This window comes from Punica granatum, chromosome 2 (assembly GCF_007655135.1).
Source record: "Punica granatum isolate Tunisia-2019 chromosome 2, ASM765513v2, whole genome shotgun sequence".
Taxonomy (NCBI): domain Eukaryota; kingdom Viridiplantae; phylum Streptophyta; class Magnoliopsida; order Myrtales; family Lythraceae; genus Punica; species Punica granatum.
In genome coordinates, this window is record NC_045128.1 from 12,786,883 (window position 1) to 12,802,161 (window position 15,279).

A 15,279-nucleotide genomic window follows, 5' to 3' on the forward strand; every position below is an offset into this window, starting at 1 on the left:
TTCATTGGAATTATCTACTTATATTCGGTGGTTATAGATCCGATATCGAATCCCACAAATATATCTAGATATCTCCAGGTAATCACAGTCATGAGATAATATCTCATGTGGTTAATCAAGTCGGGTCGGGTCCCACAAGGGCGAATCCTATTCGGTTCAACCAGAAAAGTCCTACATCTCGCACTCGCACTTGAGGACTGACCTAATTATGTTGATGCTCAAACCGTCAGAGAAAGAACGTTCATACGGGCTAATGGTTAATTGCATTACTTTCTTTGTATATTCTTTTTTGCCAATTATTTATATTTTCTTATTCAGCCGCAAATCAATTATTATAATCCTATTTAATATACCCTTATTTAATGGATACTGTAATTAGTTTGACTTGTTCATTGTATCTTAAAAATTATTATCATATATATTAACACAAATATATTTTCTTCGTTTTGTATAAGATTTGTTTGCTTTATCTTAAAAATTATTATATTATTATTATATTTAGTTTATGTAGAAGGACATTTTATTTACTATAAAATTTAGTTTATGAAATTTAGACTTTTTTTTACCATATTGGAAACATTTATTACGGGCACTTATTACATGATAGTTTGTTTTACTATTATTTAGTATAACATTTTTTAATGTAATATTTAATTTACTAAATTTCATTTTTTATAATATTGGAAACATTTATTGTAATATTTAATTTAAAAATTTTAGTTTTTTTACAATATGGAAACATTTATTATGGGAGTACTCTATTTTATTATATATAATAATAATACATGATATATGATTTCATCAGGCTAGGAAAGATTATCTTAATATGGATTTTTGTAGCTATAAATTTATATAACGTTCAAAATCTGTCTATCGTACTGCATAAATTTTAATTTAGTACCAAAATACCTAATCTATTTAAGACTCTCAACTATTTTCCTTTTTACAATTCTACTTTCTTTTAATTGTTATTTGATAACGAAAAATTTATTCTACAATAATAGTAATAATAATAATAGTAGTAATAATACTAATAATAATAATAATAATAACAACAACAAAAACAACAACAACAACAATAATTATAACAATAATGATAACGATAACAGTAACGATAACGATGACAATAATAATTAATAAAAGTGTGAACTTCAAAGAAGTGTTTCTTGATTTTTGAAAATTCAATTTTGCCCTTCAATGTACATAGACATATTTAAAATGTCTATTTTACCCTTTTAGTGCATTTGGATAAATTTAACTTGGTTTTGCATATTCATTGTTAGGGGAAAAAAATACTTTTAGTCCACTACTTTTAGCAATTTTTCTATTTTTATCTACTTTACTTATTTTTTTCTATTTTTACTCAATACCTTTGACTCCTTTTTCTATTTTAGTCCTGTAGCTTTGACGATTTTTTTTTTCTTTTGCTCCTTCTGTTATCTTTTTCGTTAATTTGGGCTGACTTGTAAGAGATTATGGGGCTCAAGCCAAAATAAATTGTCACATGGCACTTTATATCTCCATTTGAACCAAATTGAGTCTGAATTATCTAAACCGGTTCATATTACCCCTAATTACACTACTACTTATATTTCTTTCGCACCAGAGAAGACGATAAATTATCCAGGGAAAAAAAGAGAAGATGATAAACTGAGTCTGTTGTTCTGCTTCTGTTGTGTGCTCCTTTCACCTCCACAATTGTCAATCTTAATTTTACCTTGACAGTATCATTTAATTAGCTCTTGAAGAAATGGACCTTCACGATTTGATTTGTGTTTATTAGTTACAAATTCTCTCAAACTGATAATTTTGGAACAGGGAAGCTCAAAACTTCATTGCAATAGGTGAGCGTATATATGAAGGGAGACTTGCCTTTACATGAAAGGAATTAACAAAATCTACACGGGATCTCCGGGATTCTAGTATGCTATCTACCTAATCTATCCTTAACTATCCAAATATACAAGATATCAATATACTGTAATTCCCCCCTCAAGTTGGAGCTGGGCTCGGAATGCCCAACTTGTTGAAAAGAAAACATAATCAGTTTCGTCCAAGTGCCTTGGTGAAAGTGTCGGCAAGCTTAAGCTTAGTAAGCACATGAGAAGAAGCTATCACGCCAGGCTTGATGCAATCACGAACGAAGTGACAATCTATCTCAATATGTTTCGCTTGATCGTGAAATACTAGATAAGTTGCGATATGAAGTATCGCTTGGTTGTCGCAAAACAATCGAGTGGGCCATGAAAAATGAGCTCCCAAACAAGATAGCAAGCTCCTCAGCCATATGATCTTGCTAACAGCAGCTGCCATGGCTCTATACTAAGCTTCAGCCGAGGAACGCGATACCGTAGCCTCCTTCTTGATCTTCCATGAGACTGGACAACTGCCCAGCGTAACGAAATAACATTTCACGAAACGTCGCATTGAAGGGCAACTTGCCCAATTTGAATAACAGTACGCTTCAAGATCTAAAGAGTTGGTTCGCAAAAAGATCCATTGACTAGGAGACTGCTTCATATACCACAACACTCTCGTTGTTGCATCCCTAAGGTCCTGACCAGGCTCTTGCATAAAAACTTGCAACATATAATTGAGGTCCGAACTAGTGATCGTCAAATATATAATTCAACCAATCAACCATCTATAACTAGCCTGATCCGATAGCATAACACTCGTACTAGAAGTTAGACCATGGTGTTCTTCCATAGGGGAACTGAGATGGTCACGACCTGAGCATCCCGCATTCTGACAAAATATCCATTGCATATTTGCGATGGCTGAGGAAGAGTCCGAATCTGTCCTGGTGACTTCTATTCCCATAAAATACTTCAGAGGGCCCACATCGTTAATGCAGAAGCAAAGATACAGGTATCCCTTAAACAATGTGCAAAGACTGGAGCTATTCCCAACGATAATCAAATCATCCACATAAACTAATACTCCAAGGAACATAGTATCTCATGTAAGAGTGAAAAGGGAATGATTAACACCTGACTGCCGAAAACCATATCGTCAAAGTGCATCCATGAATTTAGAGAACCAATTGTGTGACACCCGTCGAAGCCCGTACAATGACTTGCAAAGGCGGCAAGCTACACTCGACCTCGAGAAAGACAATCCAGGAGGCAACTGCAAATACACTATGCAAATATGCATTATTAACATCCATCCGGTGCATCTCCTATCCTTTAGCGACCGCAGCTGCCAATAAGCATCAGACAGTCACCAGTTTAGCTATGGGTACGAACGCCACATGATAATCAACTCCCTCTATCAAAGTAAAACGTTTGGCTACTACTTGAGCCTTGCAATGCGATACTTCAATCTGCACAACGCTTTATTTTATACACCCATTTGCAACTGATCAGACGTTTACGAGGAGGAACTTTCTTGATTTTCAAGGTTTTATTGGACTCTAGACCTTGTATTTCTTCAGCCATTGCCTCCCTCCACGACGATCATGAATTGCGTCCTTATGGGATCTTGACTCTCTGTTTGAATCAATTGCAGCTAAAAATGCCTTGTGACGGTCAGTAATATCAGAATAATTAATGAAACGCCCGATAGAATGACACGTACTTGAGGAGTCCAATGGAGTAGGTTTGGGAGTGGTTGAAGGAGGGCATCGTACATTGAGCTGCATGGACAACAAAATCCTTCAAGTACCCAGGTTGCTCTATATTCCTTTTTGATCGACGCAATTTTGTCTTTTGTCCATACTTATTTACTAAGCAAGAATCATCCGAATCCTCTGACTATGAATCGGTACCCCGATTTGAATCACTAAATTCCCAGGATAGGATTTGCTCTGTTTCTGCCGAATCTGGGCTAGATTGTCCGGATTCTAGACATGACTTAATATGTTTCAGCCCTTCACTCTCTGTCTCGGGCAGCGTCCGACTTGGGTTATTAGGTCCGATCAGGTCTTGTGATCAATGTTGCGGTGATCCGACTCACGACCCGCTCTTTGGCAATTGACCTGCCTCGCCTCTTCATTCTCCGTCCAATGTCGGCCCATTTGTTCTACCCAGTGGCTGTCTATCTTCTTGGCCCATTTCTGTCACTGGCTAATGCTCCCCCTATGTATCGACCATCTCCCCCTGATCGACTAACCCGGATTAACTGCAAGATCAAGAAGTAGTGGAGACCCCTTTCTCGATTTATCTACCACGATATCCTCTGTAGAGACGGCAAAAACAGTCTCGCAAAATATCACGTCTCGTGAGATGAAGCTCTCTCGCTTTTTAAGATTATAGAGCCTCCAACCTTTCTTTCCGTGCTTATATCCAATAAGCACGCATTTCCTCGCTCGTTTATGGAATTTATCTTTTATTTGGGGTTGATTCTACACGTAACACAATGAATCGGAAGCCCGCAAATTGGAATAATTAGGTAACTTGCTAAAAAGTACCTCGCATGGACTTTTACCATTTAAGAGAGGTATGGGAGTGATATTAATCAAATGGACAGTAGGGAACACGGATTCTTCCTGAAACTTCGTTAGAAGTGATGCTTGAAATAAGAGAGCCCAAGCTATATTCAGGATGTGCCGATGTTTTCGTTTGATTAGATCATTCTATTGAGGCGAGTCCATACACGATGTTTGATGAATTATTCCTTGCATAGAAAATAATTCCCGCAATTCCCTCGACATGAACTCGGACCCCATTGTCACTTCACACTATCTAGAATGTAGGGTCAAATTGATTTTTGATAAGATTGCATAAACTGATAATACGGGCTTCATGCAACAAGTGTAGCTGCACACCTTGACTATAGTCATCAACAATCGTAAAAAATAACTAGCTCCAAAATTCAATTTCACGATGTATGGCCCCCACAAGTCACAGTGCACCAAATGCAACAGAAAATCAATTTTATTTGAACTCTAATCAAACTTAGAGCATGTTTGATTAGTTCTAAAGCATATATCACACTCCTTATTACCCTTCCCTTCTAAATTCAAGCCAATACCATGAAACTTTACGGGCCGTTTGGATTCGGAGTTAAAGTCACGAAAACTTTAACTTTGATTTTAACTGAGGTAGAAGACAAAATGGGTTAATGACCGTTGTGGGCCCCATTTCATAAATCCCCTTGACTTTCAATTATCGTTTGGCAAACGAATGCTGCCCCCCCCCCAAACCCCTTTTTCATCCGTGTTCTTCCCCTGCAATTTCCAATTAGTTGGCCCCCCATCCTCCTTCTTCCTCTGCTAGACATCTCAAGCTTAAGGAGTCGATTTCTATCATCTACCGTGCTTTTCCTCTACGACAAAGAGTAGCCCCTACACCGGTGAGACAGCGTCGTGTCGGAAGCGAAGCAATTCCAGGATTACGAACAAAGCCGGTCCCCTACCAGTGCGTTCTCTTCTTAAGAAGTGCCTCAGCTCACTTTGAACTTCCATATCGACATTCTAGGTAATTTCTCCGACCTATTTCATGTCCAATTTCAATTGTATCGTTGATTTGCGGGTTACGGTGTCGGTAATTTCAATACTGTTACTGAGTGGTCGTTGACTCCCTTCGTTTATTTTGTTAATTTCCGTTGGATTCTGATATGTATTGCATTTGTTTGGTGAATTTTTTGGACCAAATTAATGTAACTTTGTGTTTATGAGCTGCGTTGGTTGCTTAACAGCAACTGGGTTTCTGATATGTACATTAGCTGTTCGATGAAATGTATGTGAGAAAGCGTTCGATGAAATTGATCTGATCGATTGTTGCTGTGACTGACTGACTGATGCATTACAGAAATTCAGTGTTAATAATGTCCAAACACAAGACTGCGAAATTATTTTAGTAAGAATAATGCAATGTTTATGTTGTTCAGTGTCATGGATTGGATTGTCAATTTTGGTTGTGCTCCATACTAGCTTTTTTATTTGTTTTATTCTTTTTTTTCCGGGTCATCTGCGCCATACTAGCTTGTGTATTCTTGCTAAGTATCATCGCCAATCTCAGTAACAATTAGGTAATTAACTTATAAAAAAAAACGCAATTAGCTAATTACTGAAATTGAATCCTCTTCCACTTGATTCTATCATTCCGTACCTCTTAAAGTTTTGACAACTTATGATATGCACCGCAAAAAGAAAAATTAAATACTTAGATAAATTTTGAATAACCAGCATATACACTTGTAAAATAGACAACAAAACATAGTCATCCCATTCATGTGGCCAAATCCACAAACCCCTCATGTTTGCATCCTAGGTTTTTTCTTGGGTCAATCTTTGCTGCATGGGCTGCATTAGGCGGGCTTTTTCATTCAGTGATTGCTATGCATATAGCTGTACGATATTAATCTCTTCATTAATATGGAATCTTTTTTCCAAGTAATATTTTATATGTTTTACAGCAAATATTTACAAAAAATAGAAAATTACAAAAGCCCGCACAACGCGAGGACTACATAAATAGTTATTAGCTTGTATTTTGGAGTATTCCAATTTCAGTTCGCGTGTTGTATGAGCAGTATAGTCTGACCTGTGTTTCATAATGGTAGTTACGTGCGTGGCTTTGTAAGTTTTTGCTGCAGCATTTAGCATGAGATGGCCCCCAAGGGTGATGGAATACTTGAGTGGACAGATGCATTGGAGAGTGCTTTCATTGACGTGTTGCTCGAGAAGTTCACAAGGACGCATACTACATCTTGGAAAGGAAAGGATTGGCAACAAATGAATAAGGAGCTGGAAGAGCAATTTCCAGGCACCACTCTCGGCATCAAGAAGTTGCAGCAGAAGCTTCGAAGGCTGCGGACCCAATACACGCAGTTCACTGAGCTTGTTTCGCACACTGGTGTCGGTTGGGATGAGACAACCAACACGGTGAAGGCAAGTGCTCATGTGTGGGACAAATTTATTAAGGTATAGTAATAATAACCTGCCTTACTGATGATTTCCAATTTGTATGTTTTTACTGTAAGTCGTTACTGTGCAACTGTTCATTTTTATTTACATGCAGAAGAACAGTGGGTACAAGAGTTTCCAAGCAAAAGGCTTCAAGCATTACAACTCATTAAATGAGTTGTTCAGATCTAAGACAGCAACAGGTGCGTTACGAATGTCGTCTGCTGAACCACCAAAGAGCCCAGAAACTTATGCACGCATGGAAGAAGAATTCCTAGCAGCAGCGGCAAATCGGGGAAAAGAACCAGTCAATCTTGAAGAGGGCTCCGGCGATAGTGATGACCCGGTCCATGAGGTTGCCGAACCTGTTGTTACAGCGTCCCGTCGGCAAGTGCGTAGAAGGAGTTCCAACGCTGACTCCCGATTGCAAGAGTGCCTCGACATGTTGAAGTGCAATATGAGCAGGAGGGAGAAGGAGAGAATTTGTACCCCTCCGACATCGAAGAGAAGTAAATCTGTGACGAGCCCTCCAAAACCAGCTCCGGGTTCTATCGAAGAGTCGATGGCTGTACTGAATGTTTTGCGTCCACAACTGTCCATTGAAGAGTACCTCGTGGCCAGTGATTGTCTAGCAAAGGATGAGCAGACAAGGCGTATGTTCATGTGCTTGCTCGATGATACAAGGCTTCCATGGGTTCGTCGCCTTGTTGCCCCTTGAGTGGGCATGATGCATCCTCAACTCTATCGTAATTTCGTATCGTTTAAATGCTATGACATTAAATAAACACTTCCCTTTTATATTTGTTGTGTGTGCAAGTACGTTGCTTTGATTGTTTACCTTGGTTATATGTGAATGCTGTGCTATTTGTCTATTTTGTTTGTGCATAATTTCTTGCATTCGTATACAGTGGTTGAAACTTGATTCGTTTCACCGTAAAAATCCAACTTACGTAGTTGATGCCATTTTGTTTCTCACTATAGTCTGCTGAGCAAAAAGGAAGGCACGATGCCAAGACATGGTAATTCACGACGAAATGAAACTCAACCAAGTGATGAAGAAGATTACGACAATGAGCTTATGTGGATTTATCTTGCGCTTGAGAATGCAGCGGCCGAACAACATGTCCCACGCAACATTCCTTGTAGAACCTCAACGCTACAAGGTAGACATTACATAGAGGAAGTTCTTGCCAATGACACAAGGTGTTTCGAGAATTTCAGGATGCACCCTCACGTATTTCATAACTTGTGCGATACGTTAAGGGCAAACTGTGGAATCAGAAATACCAGGAAAGGTACAACCGTCGAGGAAATGGTCGGCATGTTCTTAATGGTTGTTGGACATAGTACGCGATTGTCTGTGGTTGCCGAACGCTTTCAGCATTCTAAGGAGACGGTGTCACGGCTCATCAAGGTAATAGTTAGAGGAATTCATTCATTGTCACCAACATACATAAGACGGAGGAACGTTGACGTGCAGCCTGAAATTCAGAGATGCCGAAAATGGTACCCATTCTTTAAGGTATGAGCAGTAGAATGAGATATTAATTTGGCAGTTAAGTTTTCCAATTAATTTGTAATTCGTATTCTTTCCATTATTCTCGTAGAATTGCATTGGAGCAATCGATGGAACACACGTGTCGGCTACTGTTCCTTCATCGGTGAGAGGCGCGTATCGCGATCGAAATAACGAGATTACGCAAAATGTTCTCGCCGCTTGTTCGCATGACATGATGTTCACACATGTCGTGACTGGATGGGAGGGTTCGGCTCATGACTCGAGAATTTTGTCCGATTCTGCTACATTGCAAACATTCCCCGCTCCATATGGTGGTAAGTTCTTACTCATATCGCATGTTTTGTTGTCAATCGCGTATGTATTTCCATAATTACATTTTACAACTCTTATATATTAGATCAATATTTATAATATTACAGAACAATATTATGTTGTTGATGCTGGATACCCCAATATTCCCGGTTATATGGCTCCTTACAAAGGGCAGAGGTACCATCGCAGTGACTTTAATGACGACACACCACCAACGACGGAGAAAGAGTTATTCAATCAGCGGCACGCATCCGTTCGTAATGTTATCGAGCGGTGTTTTGGGGTGCTGAAGAGCAGATTTGCCATACTGCGGTCAATGCCAAATTACGGCCTGGTTTGCCAAGGACAAATTACTCTTGCATGCTTCGTATTGCATAATTTCATTCGGCTTAATAATTATCACGACAGATTATTCGCAGAGCATGGAAATGCATGGCAATATTACGATGAATTCCGAAATCCTCCTCATCTAATTGGAGATCGGGTTGACGTAAACATGAGAAGCAGGGAAATGGATGCACTACGTAACCGTATTGCAGATGCAATATGGCAAGCGGAAACAAGATGAAGTCGGTAATAAATAAAATGAATGGATGTAGTAGATAATTGTGTATAATGAGATTGTGTGTTTGAATAAGATATGGGCCCCACCAGTTTGACTTTTTAAATGTGTATTTTGTTGTGTAGTGTAGAGTTAAAGTTAAAGTTAAAATCATGGTGATTTTAACTCGCTAACCAAACGGGCCCTTATATTCCGAGATGGATAACTGAGTCTGCAATGCCATAAATCCGTGGAACCTTCCTGGATTGCTCAAAAAGTCACATCACACGACAATCCATGTCTACAAACAATTGTGCAATTGATATCAAATTGCAATTAAATAGATTTTTACTAAACTGAGACGTTTTACAAAATTTAAGTTTTTTTGTGTAATTTGCCCAATATTTTATAATAAAATTACGATTATATTAAAATGGATTTTCATATATTTATGGGCAAATTACAAAAAAAAACCCAAATTTTGTAAAAAGTCTCAGTTTTGTCATAAATTTTGTTTTGTGACAAAAAAACTATAAGTTTTCTAAAATGTCTCAAAAATGACATCCATTATAACTTCCGTCAATTTTTGCCTACGTGTGACCTACGTGGACTGTTAAAGGGACCCACCATCAGCAGCAAAAATTGACGGAAGTTATAACGGAGGTCATTTTTGAGACATTTTAGAAAATTTATGGTTTTTTCTGTTACAAAACAAAATTTAGGACAAAATTGAGACATTTTACAAAACTTAATTTTTTTTTGTAATTTACCCTATATTTATTTTCTTTCAATATTCTATTAAAGTTTTGCATTTAATGCATTGTAAAATATAGAATTTATATTTTCCTTACAAATTGTATTTATTAAGGCATCGACCTTGCTAACTCTACATTATTTAAACATTTATTTATAACCCTATTTATTATCTTCTCGTCAAGTTTATATATATATATATATATATATACAAATGACATCATACGCAACCTTAGCCTATATTAAATTAGTGAAGAATGAAAACATGAAGCGATTGCTATTAGAGTGTTATTCCTTGTCATATCTTGAGTTATTATCAATCCCATAATCTTTTTTTCTGTCTTTACTTTTTTAGCAATATGTTATTATTATTTAATCTTTCATTGTACTTTTTTTAAACAATGTCATATAATTAATAAATTTATAAGACAACTAATTAATCATATAAAATGTATACAACATAATAACAAATTTCTATATAATTATTAGTATTTAATTAGAATACATGCACTCTTATGAGATATGCTTCACGTGCAATGTACATGCCTTCTCATTAGTTCTCCATAAGTGCACCAAAATGTTCCATTTCTCCCTTGGAAACAAAAAGTAGTGCAGGTCATTCCCTTTCCCAGATAGAGGAAGTCAAGAACTAGGCAACAACAATAAACTAGTTATCATATGTGATAAGAACCTTCAAACCTAGCAACACAATATTCCATGCCAATTGACAAATTCTCGATTGATGTGACGACCCAAAATTTCAGTTGAATTTTTCCCATATTTCCTCAATATCAAAAGAGTTCTCATGTGCTGCTAGTCTAGTTCCTAGCTCATCCGAAAAATATATGTAGAGTATGAGCTGCATTTCAATGAGTACTATATTCCAAAACAAAATGAATTATTATTAAATAAATATTTAATTTTTAACAACCAATTATGCAAATAAACACTACAATCACATCCAATCCAACTATTTGCTCACTCGCACACATACGTGGTATACATTATATATATATATATACCTATTTAAAAAATAAATTTTATCGAATATAGTAACTAAATTTAAGTCATACTAACAAATACATACAACTCTCTTCCAACCATTCCTCTAATATCCATTATCACATAAACATCAAATATCCATTAATTAGCGTTTTATAGCAAGTCACAACACAATCACTTAACATATCAAACTCTAGCAACAATACGGCTTTCACAAAACAACTTCAGACAGCCTCAACAATCATCACATCTATAGCAATCACAACAATCATCACAGACAAATAATACACAACACAACCAATCAATATAGTCATAGGATTGCATTTCCTCGCAACAGAGTTATGACGGTACCGTGACCCCGCACATCTCAAATAAATTATTCACATATCCTCATAATCATATCTCATAAGCGGGAGCCGCTTATTAACCTCTGGCGGTAAGAGTTAACCTCAGTTTATATTCTGCCGGGTCTAGCGACCAATCGGGCCCCTTTTTCTATTCTGTTGGGTCCAGCTGCCGATCATGCCCCCATTTATGTTCCGCTGGGTCCAGCGGCCGATTTGGCCCATTTTGTAATCCGTCGGGTCCAGCGATCCCATGGCTATAGTTAAACAACTATCACAAGCACAATTAACTACAACCATGCCATCTCATATCATATACCCACATCAAATTCTTATTCCCAAATTATCATAATATTTCATTTAATAATAACATCCATACAATTCATGTCCCATATAATGATGTCAGAATCCATCACTTATCTTATATCCGCATAAATCAATTTATACACTCCATATAATTATTACCAGCTAAAACTCTTGTAATAATCACAATAATTACATAACCTCAAACAGACAACTCCAACACAAACAGAAAACGTCTCTCAAATCCTTTTATTATAATCAATCCTATTAATCACAATGGAATAAGGTACAATGGAATAGCGTACTATATATATATATATATATATATCAATATATATATCATTTCACAATGGAATAAGGTACTCACTGACAATTCCCAAAAGAATAGTTCATTGGCTCGAGCCTTCGGAATCCAAATATTAGATCTCCTCGATCCCTATTCATTACAATCATAAAATATCACATAATATGCAAAATAATGTCACAATATACATGTTAATTCTGTCAAACTACTGTTCCCACTTTACATAAAACAGAGTAATACTTTAATGAACAAGTCCTTCATTAATCTACTAATGAGAACATTGAAAATAAAACTTCCTCTACCCCCATGATCAAACTTTCACCTAAACAATCACGATCAATAGAAATTGTTAAGTATAAATTATGCACATAAATTCGAATAATTTGTCAGAACCCCATAAACTCCATCAAATTCTTCTAATCGAATTCCTTCAACTCAAGACACGACTGAATTCTATCTAACAAGAGAAACTCTAGCTTCGCTAAACTCATTAGACACCCGTGCTTAAACGAAAAAAAAAACCCCACTTACTTCAACCAACTAATCCAAATCATATAAGGAAGAATACAATTAAATATATAAACTCAATCCCTTCATCAAAACTATACAACTTTTGTCTCTTCTCATTTCTTCTCCTCTTGCTCAAGAGACATGCAAAACAAAGAAAGAGAAACAAAAGAATCGAGCAATATAAATATAAGAACAACGGAACGAGTTTAAGCTAAACTCAACAAAAATGAGTTCCAAGATCCTCAAATCAACTCTAATCCCAATTCAAATGCCCCTTATTTCGACTATGGAATACCCAAAATGACATGAACAACTAGGGAAAATGACCTCAAAGCATATGGGAATGAAGACAACTTACCATATGCCATGAAGGTGACCGAAACGAGCCTCTATGAGCCTCACTCATGACTGGACAGCATGCAAAGTTATTTAAATCGATCTTACGGAGACCCAAATATAAGTAATCAAACATCCAAAAACATCTACAATTTATTTTAGTCTATGCTCCAAATCGAGATTAACCAAACAAAAGATCAATCAACTAAACAAGCACCCAAAACTCAACCTGAGACTAAGCAAATATCATTCTTTCTCTATCAGTCAATTCAGCCACATATTCAGGCATGTATACAAGTCATCAAGATCGGGTTCAAACATCCCAAATAGAACAAAAATCACCAGGCAAATTTAGTCCACAACATGAACTCATCTCCAAATCATCTAAACTAGGCTAAGCATACTCGAATTGATCAAATAATCTTCACCCTATCCAGCCATTGAAAAAAAAATCATGTTAAAGTACTTTAACATCCCAAGCTTAGCCTCAAGCCATCAAAACCTCGTTAAAGCATCCTAAATCGAGTATGAAAAGACCATTTAACTCATTTCATATCCTAAGCACGTCTCCTATCATCGTACACAAACAAAAACTCATAAAACCGGTCAAGGAATCACCATACAACTTAGCCACATACTTAAACGCAGTAGTGAGTCATCTAAATTAAGCCAAACCTCCCTAAACCAATCCAAGAACCATCTTGCAACTCAGCTATTTTTTCCCATACGACTTCCTATCATCAAAACCAGTCAAATTCTTCCTAAATCAAACAAGTAATGGGCATGTAACTCAGTCCATAATTTGAATCTGAATTCTAGCAATCAAAATCAAGTACATGAAAAAGTTAATTAGCTACACACCCAACACATGCAGCCTATTTGAGTGAAATCAATCTTCCCTTCAACCTATCCTTCCTCTTCTTCTTCTCCACTGAGTTCACTCAGCTCGGTTCTCTTTCTCCTCCATAAGCTCCACCGAGCCTTCTCTGTCGTTTTCATTTCCTTTCTCTCTCTCTCTCACTTGTGCTCTGCTTCTTCTCGTGTCTTCCCCAGCCCACCAACAGAACAAAGAAGAAAAGAAAGAAAGAAAAAGAAAAAGAAAGAAGGAAATGGTAGTGGAATGGGTGAGGGGAAGAGTGGCCACGTGGGGCCCTTTCTAATCTTTTTTTTTGAGCATTCTATATATAATGTATTATACATATAAAAGCATATGTATGTATACGTGTATGTATACATATTTGGAAAAAGTAAATATTGGGTCTCAAAATTGAACTGAAGACATTCTAACCGATTTAATCAGTTGGGAAGTGTTCAATGGTCGCCATTAGCTTACATATTATTCCCTATCCCAAATAGAAGTAAAAAACCAGGCAACAATAGTAAACTGATTATCAAATTGAATAAGAACCCAAAAACCTAGAAACACAATATCCCATCATGCTTTTTTTCCACGAGCTTTAAGGTACCATACGCAATTGACAAATTCTTAATCGTAGTGAAAGACATTCTAGCCCATTAAATCAATTGGCAAGTTTTCAATGGTATTATCCATTCAGTCATTTTCCACCGTTTCTTATAATAAGTCCTTTTAGCTCAAAATGTTCAACATTACATATATCACCACCCTTTGATTAGTATGTCAGATGGCAAGCGAAGAAATTAATCAAATTTAAAGAAATGAGTAGATAGCTAGGGGACTCGCAGTATGAAAAGAGAAAACCCAATATGTCAAACCGCCTCGTCCATTACTAAACCAAAAAATTTGAGATTAAGATCTTTCTTAGGCCCTCGTAGACTTGAGGGAGCCACTCCTGAGGAAACCCACGGGTATGTTTCATCCTCAAGGTCGATGTCTAACAGATCAAGGTCCTTCTCAATCCCAATGAAGAAAAACTTGAGGTGGGCTCCGACCCCACATTGGCCCAAAATGTAAGATGTGATGGTGGACATAAAGAGGGCTGGGGAGTGGCCGGAGGAGTAGAAGAGTTTGACGACTTGAAGTGGCAGGAGAGGGAATTAAAGGAGCGGTAGACGAGGCAGGAAAGGGCGAGTTCAACAGAGTCGATGCATCGGCTGAGGATGTTGAGGACCAGATTTTCTGGAAGTTCAAAGTGAATTCGTTCGTGAGCAAGTTCGCTGAAGATATTACGTTAGTGAAATGCATTGTCAAAGGGGCATCGGCCCTCGCAATCAGGTAGCGACCACCAACAAGTCTTGTGATGATCATTTTCAGCTTACGATCTTCCTTCTAAACGTCTATTACTCTTTGATATACTGATTTCTCTGTAGTCTTGGCATGCAAACCATATGATGATATAAATTTTCTCATTGCTTGAATTCTTATCCTCATAGCAGCAAGTGAACCATATGACTTCCTACTCAGCACATCCGCAACAACATTGGCCTTCCCAGATGTTAGTTCAAGTAGAAATCATAATCTTCTAAGTATTCAATCCACCGCCTCTGTCGCATGTTTAACTCCTTTTGGGTGAATAGGTACTT

The 15,279-nt window shown here is 37.2% G+C and overlaps 2 protein-coding genes across 3 annotated transcripts; both read left to right on the top strand.

The window, feature by feature from the left end:
• The first annotated feature begins 5,184 nt into the window (after nt 1-5,184).
• On the top strand, nt 5,185-7,741 carry LOC116195071. Of its 2 annotated transcripts, none has more exons than XM_031524039.1 (3): nt 5,185-5,423; nt 6,532-6,871; nt 6,969-7,741. In XM_031524039.1, the coding sequence occupies exons 2-3, from the start codon at nt 6,557-6,559 to the stop codon at nt 7,569-7,571; spliced, it is 918 nt and encodes a 305-aa protein (XP_031379899.1). In that variant the 5' UTR covers nt 5,185-5,423; nt 6,532-6,556; the 3' UTR covers nt 7,572-7,741. The 2 variants fall into 2 exon arrangements, with proteins under 2 accessions (XP_031379899.1, XP_031379898.1); XM_031524038.1 differs by having other exon boundaries at nt 6,544-6,871.
• Nucleotides 7,742-7,859: 118 nt separating this feature from the next.
• Nucleotides 7,860-14,808, top strand: LOC116193677 (protein ALP1-like). Its single transcript, XM_031522419.1, has 4 exons — nt 7,860-8,375; nt 8,461-8,686; nt 8,792-9,018; nt 14,638-14,808. The coding sequence occupies exons 1-4, from the start codon at nt 7,860-7,862 to the stop codon at nt 14,806-14,808; spliced, it is 1,140 nt and encodes a 379-aa protein (XP_031378279.1).
• Nucleotides 14,809-15,279: the final 471 nt, after the last annotated feature.

Coding starts and splice junctions, on each gene's coding strand:
- LOC116195071 (XM_031524039.1), top strand. CDS start 6,557: ATGGCCCCCAAGGGTGATGGAATACTTGAGTGGACAGATGCATTGGAG. Junction 6,872..6,968: donor TGTGGGACAAATTTATTAAG/GTATAGTAATAA, acceptor ATTTACATGCAG/AAGAACAGTGGGTACAAGAG.
- LOC116193677 (XM_031522419.1), top strand. CDS start 7,860: ATGCCAAGACATGGTAATTCACGACGAAATGAAACTCAACCAAGTGAT. Junction 8,376..8,460: donor AATGGTACCCATTCTTTAAG/GTATGAGCAGTA, acceptor TTATTCTCGTAG/AATTGCATTGGAGCAATCGA. Junction 8,687..8,791: donor ATTCCCCGCTCCATATGGTG/GTAAGTTCTTAC, acceptor ATAATATTACAG/AACAATATTATGTTGTTGAT.